Source organism: Gymnoscopelus braueri, assembly GCF_963280865.1.
Source record: "Gymnoscopelus braueri genome assembly, chromosome: 13".
Classification (NCBI taxonomy): Eukaryota; Metazoa; Chordata; class Actinopteri; order Myctophiformes; family Myctophidae; genus Gymnoscopelus; species Gymnoscopelus braueri.
The window spans coordinates 53,884,844-53,904,379 of NC_137615.1; the positions used below are offsets into that span (position 1 = coordinate 53,884,844).

At 41.2% G+C, this 19,536-nt stretch overlaps 1 protein-coding gene across 1 annotated transcript in view; it reads right to left on the reverse strand.

Moving 5' to 3' along the window:
• Positions 1-19,536, reverse strand: part of LOC308099698 (syntaxin-binding protein 4) — a gene marked incomplete at its 5' end in the record, with an annotated part of 329,176 nt that overhangs the window by 24,206 nt on the left and 285,434 nt on the right. The window contains 4 exons of the mRNA XM_080448431.1: positions 3,368-3,460; positions 3,860-3,987; positions 4,681-4,777; positions 13,765-13,850. Of these exons, the coding sequence (XP_080304557.1) occupies positions 3,368-3,460; positions 3,860-3,987; positions 4,681-4,777; positions 13,765-13,850 (404 nt within the window). The remainder of the gene's footprint in view (positions 1-3,367; positions 3,461-3,859; positions 3,988-4,680; positions 4,778-13,764; positions 13,851-19,536) is intronic.

The window sequence follows — 19,536 nt, forward strand, 5'->3', positions numbered from 1 at the left end:
TGTCTTCGGCTACCAGCCTTCTTTGTGCCCTTGGGACCCAAGCACGACAGAGGTCCCTGCAGTGGATGAGTGGTTCCGTCGATCTGAGGAGGTATGGAATTCAGCTCATGTCCGACTCCAGCGTGCCATTCGCCGACAAAAGGAGCAGGCTGACCGTCATCGCAGTGAGGCTCCGGTGTACCAGCCTGGAGATCGAGTCTGGCTCTCCACCAAGAACCTCAACCTTCGCATGCCCTGCCGAAAGCTGAGTCCACGCTTTGTGGGTCCCTTCAAAGTTCTGCGGAGCATCAACGAGGTATCATACAGGTTGCAACTTCCTAGTCATTACCGCATTTCACCCACTTTTCATGTCTCCCTCCTCAGGCCTGTGACTCCCGGTCCCCTGGCTGATGCTGTCCCCCTCGATGCCCCACCGCCTCCCCTGGACATAGAGGGTGCCCCTGCCTATGCTGTTAGGACCCTCTTGGACTCCAGGCGTCGTGGGGGTCGGCTTCAGTATTTGGTGGACTGGGAGGGGTTCGGCCCTGAGGAGCGTTGCTGGGTTCCAGCTGCTGATGTCCTGGATCCAAACCTCATCCGGGACTTCCATCAGCGTCGTCCCGATCGACCCGCTCCACGCCCTCGGGGTCGGCCTCCAGGTCATGCTCGTCCTGCGGCCAGTGCCGCGCGTCAGGGGGGGGTACTGTCACGACCACGCCCACGCACTCATTCCAGAGGTCCTCATCTCCAGCCTATTAACTTTACACACCTGTTCCTCCTTAGTGCACTCCTATATATACCCCCCTCGTTCACTCTGCCAGCAGGCAGTATTGTTTGACTCTAGACTAGAGTAGCAGCTCCACACGGTCCCGTCCGTGTTTGCCTTTGTGTCTAGTTTCCTTGAACTGTGCTTTGCACTTTTACCTTTGTTGGACTTTAATAAACACCCTTGAAACCTGCGCCTGCATTCAAGAATGTCATTACAATAGGCTTGTAAGGGTAAATTTTAGAACCCCCTCAAGGAACCCTGAGGGTCCCTGAACCCCACTTTGAGAACCCCTTATGTACACGGATATGTTACGGATATAAACCCAATGCACTCTCAAAATAGTAATATACGGAAACATCTGTGCTGTGATTGGTTAAGACCAGCTCAGAGCTGATACCACTGCTTGTTTTAAGACCAACAACAGCCATTAGAATACAGATGAGCCCAGTACATTATACAGTGTGGGTACTGGGCGTGAAACTGTGCTGATTGCGAACATCTGCAGCAATTGTAATTGTGCTGTACCTTCAGTGCCGGTTGTGAAATAAGGCCCTCAGAGTTAAATGAATCAGTATTTTACAGTGTACTTGTCCAAGGCTAACATTAGTAACATAGAGATGTTGGGTTATCTTCTGTATTATAGTCTAGAACAGTGGTTCCCAAACTTTTTAGCTCAAGAAGCAAAAGAGAAATGCCTGTGACACAAACTAGTGAAAATAGCAGATCTATGTGTAGAGAGCTTGCACATATGCCATTTCAATACTTCTTAAACATGTTTTCTAATTCAGGGAATTTCTTTGATTATTTTATTTTATTTATGAAATAATTTTAGATTTTTTTTTAATTCATTTTGAACTCGTGAATTTTGTGGAAATTCTTAGAAAATGATTTAGAATAATAATTAATAACAAGATTAAGAAACAAAAACTTAAAGGGATATTTACTAGTGACCCATAAAAATTGGTTGCTGTTTGGGAAACGGTGGTCTAGAACATTATCTTTTTAGCTGAGAGAGAGAGATAAAGCAGGGACCCCCCACTACATACTGTATAAAATTGTGTTGCAGATTAAACGTTTTCAGGTAGCTTCATAGACTTGTTTGACAGCGCTACCATCATTTTGTTTGTTTTTATTGGTTAACATTATATTTTCTGCTAATATGTTGAATTTATGTTAATGTGTTTTTTCAGACATCTCAATACGTACTACACTTGACCTTCAACTGTGTATTTGATTTGCTCTTTTTTTCCCTCTGACACAGTGTGCTTATGGTTAGAAATGGCAAAATGTATTATAAATGGCAAAATGCATTAAAAATGGCGTTCACACAATTGCTGTCCTAAAATGTTGATAATTACCTTTATAATGATAATGATCTTTATTTAAACAGCACCTTTCATACATAGAATGCAACTCAAAGTGCTTTACACGAGAAAAGAAAGATCATAAAAAAAAGTACATAAAAAAGGAAAGCATAAAGAAACAAATGTCTTTGCAAGTATGGTAATATAAACGTGTGTGTGTGTGTGTGTGTGTGTGTGTGTGTGTGTGTGTGTGTGTGTGTGTGTGTGTGTGTGTGTGTGTGTGTGTGTGTGTGTGTGTGTGTGTGTGTGTGTGTGTGTGTGTGCATGCGCGCAATGCGTGCGTGCGTTCATGTGTTTACGTCAGAGCACACGGACCGTGGCACAACAGAATAAGTTTGTGATTTATGAAGGAGAATATTGGTTGCCGGGTGACAGTATGGAAAAAGCTATTATCATTAACATATTACCATGATAGAAAATAATGTTTCTAGAGGTGTGTGGGGGGGGGGAATCGATTCATGTAAAAATCGCCTCAACGCCTCACACTGCGAGGCGCGACAGAGCATGAATTAGGCATTAGTTAGCTACCGCAAAATGGACAACAAAGAAAACACAACATACCAAAAAATACAGAGAAACTGTTTGGTGTCCAAAGTCTGGTTCAAGTAGCTCATGGCTCATATTATGTCCCGAAAAACCCATCGTATTATCTCTTCCTCCTCAAAAAGGCATAAAGTGCAGCTTCAGCAGCTTAGGGCCAAACACTCAGAGATCAAAGGGTTATCCCATAGAAACATCCTGAGGAAATCCTCATGGTGATGCGGTGGAACTGACTGTTCTTAAGGCATCCTCAGATGAGAATTAAAGGGCAGCCGTAGCCCTGCTGTAAGTAGCTTTATATAACCAGGCACTGGATGATAAGAATGCACTCAGGGCTGCTCCAATGAAATGGTACAAATCATCTCTGTCAGGTGGAAACCTTGTATGTCCAAAACTGTTAATTTTCAGGAAATGTAAAAAATAAAAAAACAATATAGATCCAATGTAGTTATTATTTTGTCACAAGCTCTTGTTAATACTTTTCATTGGTTCAATATTCATGAAAAAAACGTAACCACTTTCAAGCAAATATAGCAGATTTACAAGCAGACCTTGTAGATATGCTGTTTTTGCACAACGAAGTAGGGCATTTACGAAAAAGCCCCCCCCCCCCAAAAAAAAAAGGTTACATTCGGAGATACAAGGTTTCGGCCTGACAGTGACAAAATGCAGTGTGGGTGTGTGTGCGTGTGTGAGTGTGTGTGTGTGGGATGACCTTGAGCTGTTTCATTTGAGTCTGTAGTTGCTTCACCTCCGTCTGGAACTGCTCCAACTCCTCACTGCTGTAACTGCTCTCTGACTCATATGTCTACACACACACACACACACACACACACACGCACACGCACACGCACACGCACACACACACACACACACACACACACACACACACACACACACACTCACACACACACACACACACACACACACACACACACACACACACACACACAGTAATATCATTTGTGGGAGAAGTTGATGATAAACTGACTTTGATGTGATTTGATCATAACAAAAAATAATCAATAATCAAATTTGATTAAATGTTCTTTCTTTATTTCTTTATTTTTATTAGCGAAAATAGCCAACATGCACACTCTCATCTTGTTAATAATTATAATAATAATACAAAATCTATTAGAAAGTTTTAGTAAAAAATAAAAAAAATACAAATAAAAGGGAAAAAACATCGGCATGAGTTGCTTACAGGGGAGTGGAAGGCAGATGTGTCCATCAAACTGGCTGCTTCGTGATAGGAGAACATGAAGGGACTCTGAGATAGTCCCACCTCCTCCAGATTATCCTGGAAAACATTACGGGTTGCCTCCACGAAGTCTGAACACAAACAAACAAACAAACAAACAAACAAACAAACAAACAAACAAACCAACAAACAACATTAACAACACACTGTTTCCATAGAAAAGCATTGTCAACACAACATATTAACACGCAAACAACATTAAATGGGACCTTAGGTTTTTCTTTTTCATTATTTTTTCTTCAATTTGAGCCCTGTTTTTTAAAATAGTTTTGGTCACGAATTTGAAAGGTAGGTGTAAACATTGTTGGAACTGGTTCATTTGATAGGTAGGCTCTATGCACAGCAGTCACATTGTACAATAATTGGGCCTCTTCCTTACTTCCTTCACAGGTACGTGTTGCCAATGATATGCCCCCTGACTCTGGTCAAACAGAGTCAGGGGGCTGATATTGTGCATGTTGGCTCACTGCTACACCAGTGGGTCTCAAAGTATGGTCCAGTTACCCTCATGGTTCCTTGAGGGGGTTCCAAATGGCCCCTTACGGGTGTGCGTAACTCTGAGTGTACAAAGGGAACCAAATTGGGTTCCATTTGTACACTCAGAGTTATGGGGGTCCTGGAAATTAAAAGAAGTTTGAGAACCACTGTGCTACACTAAATGGAACATTGGTAGCCTACAATTGGTTACACCTGTGAAGGCAATAGAGCCTATTCCGGTGCGTTACAAGTGTGTGCGTGTTTGTGTATGTGTGTGCTAGACGTACCTCCGTAGGCCACAGTGCCCTGTGGGTCCGTGTTCAGGTTCTGTCTTAACCTCCGCTTCTTCTCCTCTGTGACGTTCAGACCCAGATAGGACAAGGCCTGTGAGAGAGAGAGAGAGAGAGAGAGAGAGAGAGAGAGAGAGAGAGAGAGAGAGAGAGAGAGAGAGAGAGAGAGTCACTAAATGCAGTTCTTCTCAAACATGTATTTGGCTGCAATTTGTGCCAGTGATATAGTGAATTTACAAGCTCACAAAGCACATCCCGACGCATTGTGAGCTTCCAGGTCGGTTATTTTCATAATGCATATTAGGGTTATTGTGGGTGAACAGATGTTGACGCTATTTTAGCTTAATTTTGCATGGGGACCCCCTGGCACCCCATCGAGGACCACTGGGGGGTCCCTGGACCCCACTTTGAGAACCGCTGATTTAATGTGACAGGACTGTCCCTCCGCTGCAAAGGAACTGTCACCTGCTCCTCTGCTGCTGTAATGCTGCTACAAGGACAACAGCGTGGATGTGTGCGTGCGTGTGTGTGTGTGTGTGTTTGTGTTATTATACTTGTGAGGGCCAATGTGCCCACAAGTATAGTAGATTATGAGAAATAGACGTTGTGAGTACCGTTTTCCTAAATGGTTGTTCTATGGTTAAACCCATTTAGACCGGGAAAGAATCTGTGTCATTTTTAGATTTATTTGGGCTATTCAAAATAGCAGATCTACAAGCTCATAGCGCCGCACCGAGTGCTGCACTATGAGCTTGTAGATCTGCTATTTTTTGGAATAATCGTGGGTTTTTGAATATATAACATTTTTAACTCAAATCTTTGCTTCTGGGGGATTCTACAAATGTCTCCTAAATCCTAACAGTTTTTTGAAAAAACATATGGTTCAAATGTATTTGTCCGTGGACCCCCATCTCAAAATATTTTGTTCCAGGGACCCCCAGAAGTTGTAACAGAGTTAAAAATGTTCGCTTTAAAAATATATATATATTCAACAATTTGCAAAAAAAATCACGATGTTTCAAAAATAGCATATCTACAAGCTCATATGAGCTTGTGTAGCTGCTATTTTTGAATAGCCCAAAGAAATCTAAAAATGACACACAGATGCGTTTCCGGTCTTAATGGGTTAAGAAATATTTGTAGAGGTTTACAATTAGAAAAATAAAGGTTGGGATTAGGAAGGATTAGACATTTAGACATCAGGATTAAAGATAAGAGTTATGCCTGATGTATATGTAGTTGCGCACTGGTGTCGTGCACTGAAAAATAGCAGATCTACAAGCCCACAATGCGTTGCACTGCAACGCATTGTGGGCTTTAGATCAGCAATTTTTTTAGGCTCATGGTTAAAAATCGTTTCTTTTTAATGGCACTAATAAAAATGTTGATGTCCTCACAAGTATAGTAATTACAAACCTCGCTCTGTGTGTGTGTGTGTGTGTGTGTGTGTGTGTGTGTGTGTGTGTGTGTGTGTGTGTGTGTGTGTGTGTGTGTGTGTGTGTGTGTGTGTGTGTGTGTGTGTGTGTCTGCCACTATAATACTGTGCTACAAGGACAAGGCTGTCCACTCCTGCCTCCTTGCAGTCCCGTCTATCACTGCAATGTGCTTCATTCTGCACATTCAGGCCTGTTCAGGCGGCGCCTGTCAGTGGAGAATGTTGAATGGGAGGAGTAGGAGCTACGTCCTCCCGGTGGGGGCTCCTCACTGGCAGGTCGAGCCAGTAGGGTATCACAGCAGTGGCAAGTGTGAGGAATTCATAGGCTTAAAGGGTTAGTTCAGATTTTTTGAGTATTTTCTGTAGGAAATACTTACCATTAATGTAGTGGTTGCTAAGGTATTAATTGATTGCCCGAGTCCCGTGGTCAGAGTTATGGTCCGGTTCTGATAAATATGAAGTAGTTCCGGTAGATTAGTAGATTTGGTGGGGGCCGCTCATTAAAAATACATTAATTATTGTTGTATTGTTGACCTATTTCTACCATAGTGCAGGTTTCGTTCAATTTCGACCCCTCTGTCACATGGTACTAATGTTTGTGTCCAGAATCACTACGCCGCGGCAGCCTACTCACGCACAAAATATATGACACAAAATATAGTACCATGTGACAGAGGGGTCGAAATTGAACGAAACCTGCTCTATATGGTAGAAATAGGTCAACAATACAAATGACGCTAGTTTTTTAAATTAATTTATTTTTGATGAGCGGATGCGTGTGTAATGGATGCGTGTGTAATGATACACACTAATAACAGATCCATTAAAAAACTAAATCACTTTTGACCGCAACAAATTGCTTAACCCATTAAGACCGGGAACGCATATACTGTAATTATTATATATTTGTAGCTATAACCATTGTTTTATACATAGGATTCTACAAATGTCTTCTAAATCCTAACAGTTAAAAAAAATTAAAAATTATGTTGCTATAATCAGTGGTTCTCAAACCACTCAAGGACCACCCAAAATTATATGTATTTGGCCGCGGACCCCCATCTCAAAATATGTTGTTCCAGGGACGCCCCAGAAGCAAAGATTTGAGTAAAAAATATCCGCTTTAAAAAAAATATATATTCAAAGGTTTGCACAAATGTTCACAATAAAAAAAAGCTCATAGCGCGGCATTCGGTGCCACGCTATGAGCTTGTAGATCTAGGGCTTGTAGACCTAGGGCGTTGTGGGCATCACTTCCTGTCAATTTGATCAAATCCAATCAAATCCAATCAAATCCAATGACATCCAATGAAATCGACAGGAAGTGATGCCCACAACCCCTAGGAAATGTGTGGATAAATATATTTTTTTATCTTTGTATATATATTGTTTTAATTATTTTGAATGTTCTAAATATCAATACAGCAATTCATTGGTATTACAAAAAAGAAAATGTACTTTGCAATTTGTACTTTTGAATACTTCTTCTCCATGTCCTCCGTTGCACAATTTACACACAGCAGGTTTGCAGCATCAATGCTGCAAATGGTGCTATAGCTCGACCAAAGCGCTTACGCGCATATTAATCTAAGCTCAATTTATGTGCCCCAAGTTATCGATCCCGCTTTTCTTCCCATAATAACTTGCGTTGCGCTTTTGTGCAGTGAAAGCCAGAGCAGAGTTCATTTACACGCTGAGAGTGTAGGAAACTGTCCTGAATGGGTCAGAACCCAGTAGAGGACACTGCCTAAGTACTTCTACTTGGGTACTGTACTTAACCCATTACAACCCGGGAAAGCATCTGTGCATCTTTTTTAAATCGTGAACATTTGTGCAAATCTTTGAATACATATTTTTTTAAAGCGAACATTTATAACTCAAATCACTGCCACAAATTAGTTAAATACGTTTTGCACATGCATTGCATAAATTCCATAGGGCTGGACCCACGGAAGGTTTTGAAAGGAAAAGACGCCGACGTCATTTTCTCTATCATGCAATTCCAGCCGTCAGATTCGTCGCACTGGGTGGCAGACTCACACCGGAAGTCGGTGAAATAACATTGGCGTCTATGAGAGCCGGCTGGACAGCTTATGAACAGGAAAATAGTCGTGCATGACTGCACGACTATTGGGCGGTTATTGGGCGGTTATTGGGCGGTTATAGGGCGTTTTTTTGTTACTTTATTTTGGTTTTAGGGTTAGGGTTAGGGTTGGGTTAGGGTTATGTTATTTAATTCTTATTTTTGCCTGATTTTACCAATTTTTTATCCAAAAAATAATTTGTTGCAAAATCAATTGGGTGGGCCAGCTTTCTATGTGGGTGGGCCACGGCCCACCCAGGCCCACCCATGGCTGCGCCCCTGTCTAACACCTTCCTTGGCTGGACCAAATATGGACAAATTACATCATCAACTTGCGACGGGCATTGCCCCACTTGAGTAAAAGATGAACTGTTTCTAAAATAAATAAAGTATTTAGGTGTTTTTAATTTTACATTTTAGTTATAGAGGACAATTATAATGTATTAAGGCATAGATATTTGGCTTAATAGCCAGGGTTCCTTTTAAAAGAAAAGGTTGAGTCGGCTGAATTTCCCTTCAGTGGATGAATAAAGGTTCATGTCAACTTAATTAGTAAAGTGAGTTGAGCAACGAGAGCAAGGCTGAGGCACATTTTACACAATATGAATTATCATTATTTCCATGATATCACCATACCGATGTCTGTCAGTCTGCCTGTCTGTCTGTCTATCTATCTATCTGTCTCCTCTCTCTCTCTGTTTTTCTATTGTGGTGGAAAATAAATTACCGTCGTTGTTGGGTGGAAACCTTATAAGGCCAAAACTGTTGCTTTCAGTAAACGAAACAAAACAGAACATTGTGTTCCAATGGTGTGTTAATACGTTTCATTGGTTTAATATTTGTAAAACCCACCAACAAACTTATAGGTACGGTAAGTGAGATTTTTGTTGAAAGGCAAAAGCTCTATATTGTGATAGTAATCATTGCTATAGCTTCAGTTTGTTCAGTAACAAGGGTCTGCCTGTCTCTCCAGCCCTTTAATAAACAGAAAATACATTTTCAGGTGGGTTGCAAATTGTCAACCAATCAGGAGAGAGTATCCATTTATCAGCTTCAATTTCATAGTGTTCCAGTTAATTTTGTCTGCTCATTTCTCTGTGTCATCACTTCCAATTGCATTTGTCTATCCTGTATCCTGTATGAGTTATCTATCCTGATTGGATAAAATTGGTATCCCGACCTGAAAATGCATTTTTCTGTTTAATAAAGAGCTGGAGTGTCCCCTGTTACTGAACAAACACTCTATATCAATGATTACTAAGAAAATATATAGTCATTTAACACCTATTTTAACAAAGGAATATCCCTTGCCCTACCTTCAACCACTTTCATGTTCACTTTGATTCTTTTAGAAAATGGTGAAACTCGCCGATCTACAAGCTCACGACACGTCGATGCCGACACGTTACGAGCTGGTATAGATCGCCTTTTAAAAAAAAGTTAAAACGTAGAGATACGAGCTTTCTGCTCCAACCTTACCATGCCCACGTTCACCACTGAAATGGGAAAACGCTCATTTAGATTTGGAGGAGCAGTTAACTGGAACTCGCTACCCCTGACCATAAAGAGCACCAGCAGCCATCTCCTTTTTAAGACAAGGGTCAAAGCATGGCTATTAGAAAACGTTGCCGAATAGTAGGGTCACTTATGTTAGCAATGTGATTATATGTATTTATGCTGTAGGTAGTGTAGTAATTGATTGTTTTATTTATTATTGTACTGTTTACCTGTATGTATTTTGTTGCAGTGTTGTTTGTCTCAGACCAAGGACCACAATGAAAACAAGTCGCAAGACTTTTCTGTGTCTGTATCCTTGACGTTTCTATGATGAACATGGTGTAACATGTGTTTTTCTCGTGTGTAACGTCTAATAAAATCAAATCAAATCAAATCAACAGCAGCGGAGTTACATAACTTCCAATGCAGAGGGGTGAAGCATGATTCAGCCAAAAGGGTTTATTTCAGAGCTTGTCAAGTTGTCAGAGACACAGCAGCAGCGGCAGCGGCAGCAGCAGCAGCCAGCCTCTCTCTGTGCACATCTCTCCTCCACTTCCACACGTCCCAAAAGCCTCTCTTCAGCAATGTCATGCAACTTCTTATGAATTACTTTCCAAACGCACAGAGACGGGCCGCTATTCTTCTTGCGTCAGTGAGCCAACCTTAAGCCCCCTATTTATTTATATATATATATATATATATATATATATATATATATATATATATATATATATATATATATATATGTATATACAGTATATATATATATATATATATATATATATATATATATATATATATATATATATATATATATATATATATATATACATACTTCGCTATACGGTGAATAGCGAGAACAGCGTGGGACTTAGCATAAATCCAGCTTTTAAGATCATGCATTTTTGTTCATGCAGAGGATGCTGCTACCAAGGTGTTCAAAGGTGTTCTAAGCGATTTGGTGCCGATGGAAAAAAAGCGGTCCAAGTACAGTTGTAACTCAGGTCCATTTTACAAAGCATAGAGGGTAAGTGGTTAATGAAAACATTTAATAAATCCAATAGAAATGATAGTCTTAGTGTCGAGGATACATTAATCAATCAATTGTGTTCCTGCTTGGATCAATGGAACTAACGTTGTAGTGTACTTTAAGTTCTTACTTAATTTATTATCAGTATCACAATGAGTGTGTGTGTGTGTGTGTGTGTGTGTGTGTCTGTGTGTGTGTGTGTGTGTGTGTGTGTGTGTGTGTGTGTGTGTGTGTGTGTGTGTGTGTGTGTGTGTGTGTGTGTGTGTGCGCGCGCGCGAATGTAAGGCACATTGCAAAACACTTTAAAAAAAATGCAAAATGTGTCATTTTTGGCCATGTCATTATAGGCAATAAAAAACATCCCCAATCGTCTATTTCCACTAATTGTCTTACGACGAAGCATAGACGGCTTAAGTGGTCTATTTATTCATTCATTCATTCTGTGTTAAATATTGCTATGTGTGTGTGTGTGTGTGTGTGTGTGTGTGTGTGTGTGTGTGTGTGTGTGTGTGTGTGTGTGTGTGTGTGTGTGTGTGTGTGTGTGTGTGTGTGTGCTGTAGCAGTGCATGCATCAGGGACATGCATGGCCAGGTGAGCGACACTCCAGGTGCAGTGTGCAGTGCTGGAGACAGTGATGATATTTATATTATATTTCAATACTTTATACTTCTACTCCACTTCATCTCAGAGCGAATACATGTTAGATTGTACACCCCACCGTAGCACAATTTGCGAAACAAGTCCCGTCAACATTTCACAGCTTGTACTTGTATGTTAGTGACTTCATTCTTGATTCTCTTGATTGAATATTGTACTTTTTACTCCACTAGAATTATTTGAAAACTTAGTTACTATTTACTTTGCAGATTCAGATTATTATTACAAAACATACATTAACCAATTAAGCCCTATTTTATTCTGAGGCTATTCATGTATTATGAGCTTGTAGATCGGCTATTATTGAAAGATTCTGACATATTATTATTTGTATTTACTTTTAAATAATGACTACTTTTACTTTTGGCACTTTGAGTATATTTTAATGGCAATACTTTTACTCAAGTAGAATTTTTAATACAGGCTTTTTTCTTTATTACTTGCAGCGAAGTAATTCAATACTGCGCATTGATACTTTTACTTAAGTATATATAAAAAAACACTTCTTCCACCACTGGCTGTAGATTCCGTCCTGTCCCGTTGCCAGATGGTGTAGGCGTTGCGCGGCGCTGGAGCTTGGCCAGGGGCGGGCAGGGGGACAATTATTTGGGGGGGGGGGGGGGGGGGGGGGGGGGGGCTCTCCATGCACCTCCAACAGAGAGAGAGAAATTTAACCCATTTAGACCGGGAACGCATCTGTGTCATTTTAAGATTTCTTTGGCTATTCAAAAATAGCAGATATACAAGCTCATGTGTGTGAGCTAGTAGATCTGCTATTTTTTTAAACATCGTGAACATTTTTACAAATCTTTGAATACAGTATATATATATTTTTAACTTTTTAAAATTTCTTCTGGAGGATTCTACAAACAGTAAAAAAAAAAAAAACCTATGTTGCTACATCAGTGGTCCTCAATTTTTTTCAGGTCAAGGACCCCCAAAATGATATGTATTTGGCCACGGACCCCCATCTCAAAACATTTTGTTCCAGGGACCCCCCAGAAACAAAGATTTGAGTTAAAAATGTTCGCTTTAAAAAAATATATATTCAAAGATTTGCACACATTTGCACGATTTAAAAAAAATAGCAGATCTACAAGCTTGTAGCGCGGCACTCGGTGCCGCCCATATGAGCTTGTAGATCTGCTATTTTTAAATAGCCAAAGAAATCTAAGAATTACACAGATTCTTTCCCGGTCTAAACGGGTTAATTTGGCCAAAGTGCATTGGAGGCTGGCGAGTGCCTCCTGTGATGAATTACACCCATGTTTCTATAAGAGCACAAACCCATTCAAAAAGACAGGAGCGGAAAAAGAAGGGGCCGAGCAGATCTTTCCCTCCGAGTTAGACGAATGCTCTTGGACATTAGTCAGTGGGTGGGAAGTATACTTTTACTCAAGTACTGTACTTGAGTACAATTTTGAGTACCTCCACTTTTCAATACTTTATACTTCTACTCCACTACGCCTCAGAGGCAAATATTGTTCTTTTTTTTAACTCGACTACAATTATTAGAAAAATGAAATTACTAGTTACTTTGTAGATTTCAATTATTACAAAACATACATTAACCAATTAAGCACTATTTCATACTTTGTCTATTCAAAAAATTGCCAATCTACAAGCTTTGTGAGCTTGTAGATTGGGCAATGGACCAACTATAATGCATACTTTTACTGTGGCACTTTAAAGGGGCACGTCACCCATTTTCAACTTCATCTTCATGTAATTGGTCCTCACTATAATATGGCACCATCTCTGTCTATTCACTCTGTGTCTCAGAACGGGGCTGTGGACAGTTCAGAAACCTGCCTACCAGTGACATCATCAGTAAGCACATTTCAATTGTTTTATTTTAGTTTTTATTAAAGGACAATGGCTTCTATTATAGCATGCTAACATTCCAGGAATAGAAAGCCTGCGGTTTCTATTAGCTTGGATTCTCCATTGATGATGTCACTGGTAGGTAGGTTTCTGAACTGTCCACAGCTCACCAATGAGACACAGAGTGAGCAGGCATACATGGAGCCATCTTACAATGAGCTTTAGTGTGGACCAATTATATGAATATAGGTTGAAAATGGGTGAAGTGTTCTTTTAAGTACATTTTGATGCCAAGACATGTGTAAATGTACTCAAATATATATTTTTAATTCAGTACTTTTACTTTTAACAGAGTATTTCTACCTTGTGTTTCACTTAAACCACTTACTTTCAGTGAAAGCTTTCCCCACAATAACAGAAAACCGAAAGGACAGAGCCCTGAGGTTCTCCACCATATAGGGTTTAAGTGGTTACCGTAAGTAAAACTAATCAGTTTAGTGTGTGGGTGGGCCTGGGATGGAGCATCCATCTTCAGGCAGACAGAGACAGACTCACCAAGTCCAACTTATCTGACTTCAGACGTATGTGGGGGTCCAGGGTAATCTTGGCTTTGGCCCCTGATCGCTGGGCAGCAGATGAGCCTGGAGGAGAGGAGAGGAGAGGAGGGGAGAGGAGAGGACATTTCGATTCAACTGTCCACCATAAAGATCAATTGAATAGAGTTAGAGTGGGTGAAACAGTGTCAGCAGAGCTTTCAGACAGAGTAGGAATAATGGTTCACATCATAGCACGGACATCATTCACACACACACACACACGCGCACGCACGCACGCACGCACGCACGCACGCACGCACGCACGCACGCACGCACGCACGCACGCACGCACGCACGCACGCACGCACGCACGCACGCACGCACGCACGCATGCACAGAGGACGTGAAGGTCCCACTGACAACACCATGATGTAAGAGAGAGCCAGGAGAGAATGAGCCATTATAGGGACGAGAGAGAAAGAGAGACAGACAGACAGACAGACAGACAGACAGACAGACAGACAGACAGACAGACAGACAGACAGACAAAGAGTACTACCATTACTTTAGTGAGTTTCATGAACACTGTGCGTTCAATCCCGTGCATGCGTGTGTGTCCTTAGTGTGTGTGTACTTGTCCTTCTATAGCTGTCTGCCACTAACATGTCCTTTCGGCCCTACAGCCAGCAGGGGGCAGAACAGCCAATGAGGCGGCCGGTGTGTGTGTGTGTGTGTGTGTGTGTGTGTGTGTGTGTGTGTGTGTGTGTGTGTGTGTGTGTGTGTGTGTGTGTGTGTGTGTGTGTGTGTGTTGGAGTGTGTTCCCTTCTGCCCCCCTACCCGTTAGGGGAGGTCACAGTGGTGGAAGAAGTAGCACTACTTTTACACTTTTACCAAAGATGGTTCATTTATGAAGATCCGCCATCCCAATTGAGGCCACTAGAGGTGAAATGGTACTCAAATCCTACAAATGGTCTCCTAAGTGGGAGCGGTGTCTGACGGCAAGATCCTGTGAGAGTGTGTTGCTTTGATTGATTGAATACTTTATTAGACAGAAATGTAAACAGCACTAAGTACAGTCAGACATTTGGGCTAAAAGGATTTGGGCTAAAAAGTTACTTTCCATGGTGGTCCTATGGCTAGGACAGGATTTTCTCCTGATTTGTCTCTCAAAGAAGCCATTTTAGTGTGAAAATCATGGGAACAGTGGCTGCGGTTACATGGTCATGGACATCATGTATTCATTCAGAATGAACTCATTCAGAATAGAGATTCATAATCTGTTCCACTCACCTGTTTACATGGGACCTGAATAAAAGTATTCCTCGTTTACATGACCCAAAGCATTCATTCGGAATATAGCTTTTGACATGTGCAAAGTGGTTCTCGCCTACGCCCGGGCATGGACCAGGGGGCGCCCGGCTCCACTACCCGGGGCAGAGCTTCCCTTGGTGGGCATGGGGAGGAGGCAATAGCCCCCTTGTGCCTCCGCGGCGGAGGTCTGTCGGTCGTAGGCAGGCCGGGAAGCAACGCACCGACTCCTGGCCAGGCAGTGTTGTATGCGGTGCGAGCCTGCGTTCCTTTGTTATCGCCGTTTTTTCAATTCAATTCAATTCAATTTTATTAAAGTGTCAAATCACAACAAGTTGTCTCAAGACACTTTACATGTAGAGAAGAGACCCGACAGTCCCACCCTGAGCAAGCAATTTTGCGACAGTGGCAACGAAAAACCTCCCCCTTAACTGGAAGAAACGTCAGGCAGACCCTAGGCTCTAGGGTGGGGGCCTTCTGCCTCGACCGTGTCGGGGGGAAAGAAGAGACAGAGGAGAAACAGAAAGAGATACAAGTAGTAACAATAACAATAGTAGCAAATATAATAGTGTAAGATAGTATATGATAATATAATATAGTACAACAATAATGTGTATACAGTATATAATGGTATAATATAAGAATGTTAAGATAATATACAGTATAGTGTAGTTTTAATGTGAAAGTAGCAGATCTACAAGTTCAGACCAGTTTCTTTTTTGTATTGTACAAGTAAGACGCGCGAACGCTGGAAGCGAACGCAGCTCAAAAATATTGTGTATTTACGGGCTTGTAATCCGTGTTATTTCACCGTGATGGGGAGAGAACATTGACATTGTGTGTGTGTGTGTGTGTGTGTGTGTGTGTGTGTGTGTGTGTGTGTGTGTGTTTTGCAGGCTGTTGTGCATTTTAATCAGAGCATTGTCTACATTTAGTCCATGGGCCAGACGAGATGTCGGTACCCGAAAGGTGGCAAAGGTTACTTATCATTTTTTAGAAGCTCTATGTCTGTAGATAACATTTGTTAAATTGGCTAAATTGGTGTTATCAGCGGCTGCAGTTACCCTCCCCCATTGAAAAAAGCCATTTTAGATGCAGGTGCATATCTTGGTATCGGCTCCTGTTGTTGAGTACATATTTCAATATCTTTCACTATAGTGTTTGTTATAATTTTTAAGGGGACACTTTAAGCTTTCATTCAAGCCCTTTTGTGTATATGTGGGACAAGTACAGTGGTTACTGGAGCTCTTCAAACTTTGAATAAAAATTGTTTTACACAATATTTGCCTAAATCATATCTTTTCTTTTAGTCCTGTGCCATCAAGAAACATCAGTGGCACAAAACACAAAATCTGGAATGCTGACATGACCCTAAGGATTCAGGAAATGTATATATATAACTTTTTCCCATATTATTTCATTCTGAGGGACAGATTTTCAGCCTTATATTAAACAAGCAGTTTTAATGCGAAACTAATCAGACCATAGTGAGTTACAACACAGACTCGTTTTAAGTATTTGTTCAATAGTAGCATTTTATAATAAAGCAGTTCATGAGTCACAGTAGTAGTCAAATCAACATGAAAGTATGTGCATGAAATTATGTATCTACATATACTGTATATCAGCAGTAACAACAGTGTAGTAACATCAACAGTATATAGATATAGTATACATTGTGCAACATTGGGTTGATCGCACTATACAAGAGACTTCAGTCCCTTGTGCCAACCCACTTAACTTTTTGTTCAGTTTTTTCCTTGTATGGCTTATTCTTTATTTCCTTTTTTCTCTTTTTGTCTCTTTTTTCCCAATGTTCAGCTCCAAGACCACATCTGGTGCAGGTGGGGAAAGCATCCAGTGAATGGCTAGCTTGCCATTGTTGTCAGTCCATCCATGGAGAATAGGGCCACTGCCTTACATAGTGTCCACCTTGATGGACGTCCTGCGGTAGTCTACCGCAGGACTTGATGCTGTATTCGATGTCTACCGCCGGTAGACATTGAATACAGCATCAATACGTTCACTTTGTGCGCCTTCCTGGAGGATCCGGTTAAAAACTGACTTTGCCACTTGTTTAAATGTTATGTTGTCACCATTCAGTTTTTGAACTAGGCTCATTCCGTCGATGATGCAAGTAGATGGGGTTGGGATGTGTTCTGCTGGAGACACATTCTTTTCCAGTTCTCTGGCAAGTGCATCCTTGTTGGTTTTCCGTAAAGTCCCATCAGCAATTGCCAGTGCCCATGGCAATGGGCCAAGTGGGTGAGCGAGAACATCCTTCATATTGACCTTCCTACTTTCAGCCACCAGGATCATGTGACTGAACAGGTTCCTATCAGCCTTTAGAACAACATTCTGACCACTCTTTCCATGAGATCTTTTTGTGTAGATATTGGAGAATGTTTTTAGGCTTTGCTTGGTCATCTTGTCATGGAATTTAACAGTTGGTGGGTCCTCTTCTAGCCTCTTTTGTCTGAATACCTGGTAGGCCTCTTCGCCTATCTCAGGAGCTCTCAAGAGATCCCTGGTCACATCAGGTGGAGCAATGGAGCCAGTGGAGAGGCCAACCAGATCAATGCCATTTGGAGCCACAGGAATGAGCCAGTTATTCTCCATAAGGTCAATGAAAGCCTTGACATCCTCATCATCTCTTTTGATCCTTGGACCCTGTAGATCTGGATGGGACAGCTTGGAACTGCCTTGACCTATCGAGTCTCTCAGATGTCTGAGGAACACGGTTCTGTACTCGGCTGTAAGGTAATATTTAGTCACAGTTCCTGGCTTCAAGCTGAATCCCTTTGTCCCTCCAGCTGTCTGGGTGTCTTTGTTCACAGTTTCTTCTATGGCTTGGTCAACAGGGATTCGGGCAAAGGGATTGGTGGAGCCATTTGAACTGAGAAACCCCCTTCCATGAATTAACAGGTGCAACTAACTAACCCATGCCTAAAAGTTATCTAATCATATTTACTCTATTACCCCTTTTAAAATGTTTGTGACAGGACTTTAACACTTTAATTTCACAAAATTGTTTCCTGTTCTGTTTACATGGGACTTGTCATTTATGAATTACAATATTTATACCTGGATGAGATAGAAATAAATTAGTTTATATTATAAATTATATAAATAAATTCAATCAAATTAAATGATAGCACTGTGTCACACATTCATGTGTCAACATTAAATGTGACCTTTGGTCTGTTTAGCTTCTTAAAATTGTTTATGTAATATAAGGCTGAAAATCACCCCCGCAGAATGACATATTATAGGCAAATTATAAATTTCCTGAATCCTTAGGGTCATGTCAGTATTCCAGGTTTTGTGCCACTGATGTTTCTTGATGGCACAGGACTAAAAGAAAAGATATGATTTAGGCAAATATTGTGTAAAAAATGTTGTATTCGAGGTTTGAAGAGCTCCAGTAAGCACTGTACTTGTCCCACATATACACAAAAGGGCTTGAATGAAAGCTTAAAGGACGACTTCACCGATTTTCAACCTATCTTCATATAATTGGTCCTCACTAACACTCATGATAAAATGGTACCATTTTTTTCTACTCGGTCTGTGTCTCAGAGGAGGGCTGTGGACAGTCCAGAGTCCCGTCTACCAGTGACATCATCAATGGGGAATCCAAGCTAATAGAAACTGCAGGCTTTCTATTCCTGGAAAGTTGCAATGCAATAAAAGAAGCCATTGTTCTCGTGTTAATAAAAATCTAAATAAAAAATGTGAAATCTTGTTGGAAAAAAAAATCATGCCTAACGATGATGTCACTGGTAGACAGGTTTCTGGAATGTCCACAGCCCTCCTATGAGACACAGACCAAGTAGAAAAAAATTGTACAATTTTATCATGAGTATTAGTGAGGACCAATTATATGAAGATAGGTTGAAAATCGGTGAAGTCGTCCTTTAAAGTGTCCCCTTAAAAATGATACCAAACACTATAGTGAGAAATATTGAAATATGTACTCAACAGGAGCCAATACCAAGATATGCACCTGCATCTAAAATGTTTTTTTTTCAATGGGGGAGGGTAACTGCAGCAGCTGATAACACCAATTTAGCTGTGACTCAGGAAGGGTTATCATACCAAAATGTTATCTACAGACATAGAGCTTTTCAAAAATGATAAGTAACCTTTGCCACCTTTCGGGTGCCGACATCTCGTCTGGCCCATGGACTAATTCCCTGCACTCTGGCGGCTGCACACAGGCAGTGCACACACACAGAGACACAGAGACACAGACACACACACACACACACAACCCGAGCACGGTTTCATAGTAAGCTGCACTTGGGCGGAGGCGCGGCGAAGCCGCGCCTCCTTCCGCGTTCGCAACCAGACACGGTAAAACTTAGGCTAGCCTACTATTTGTCACATTTCTCATGTAGGTACGATGACGTCATCGCGCATTCGCACATGGTCATTATAATAATAAATAATAATACATAAACACCGGACCGCTCATGGTCAT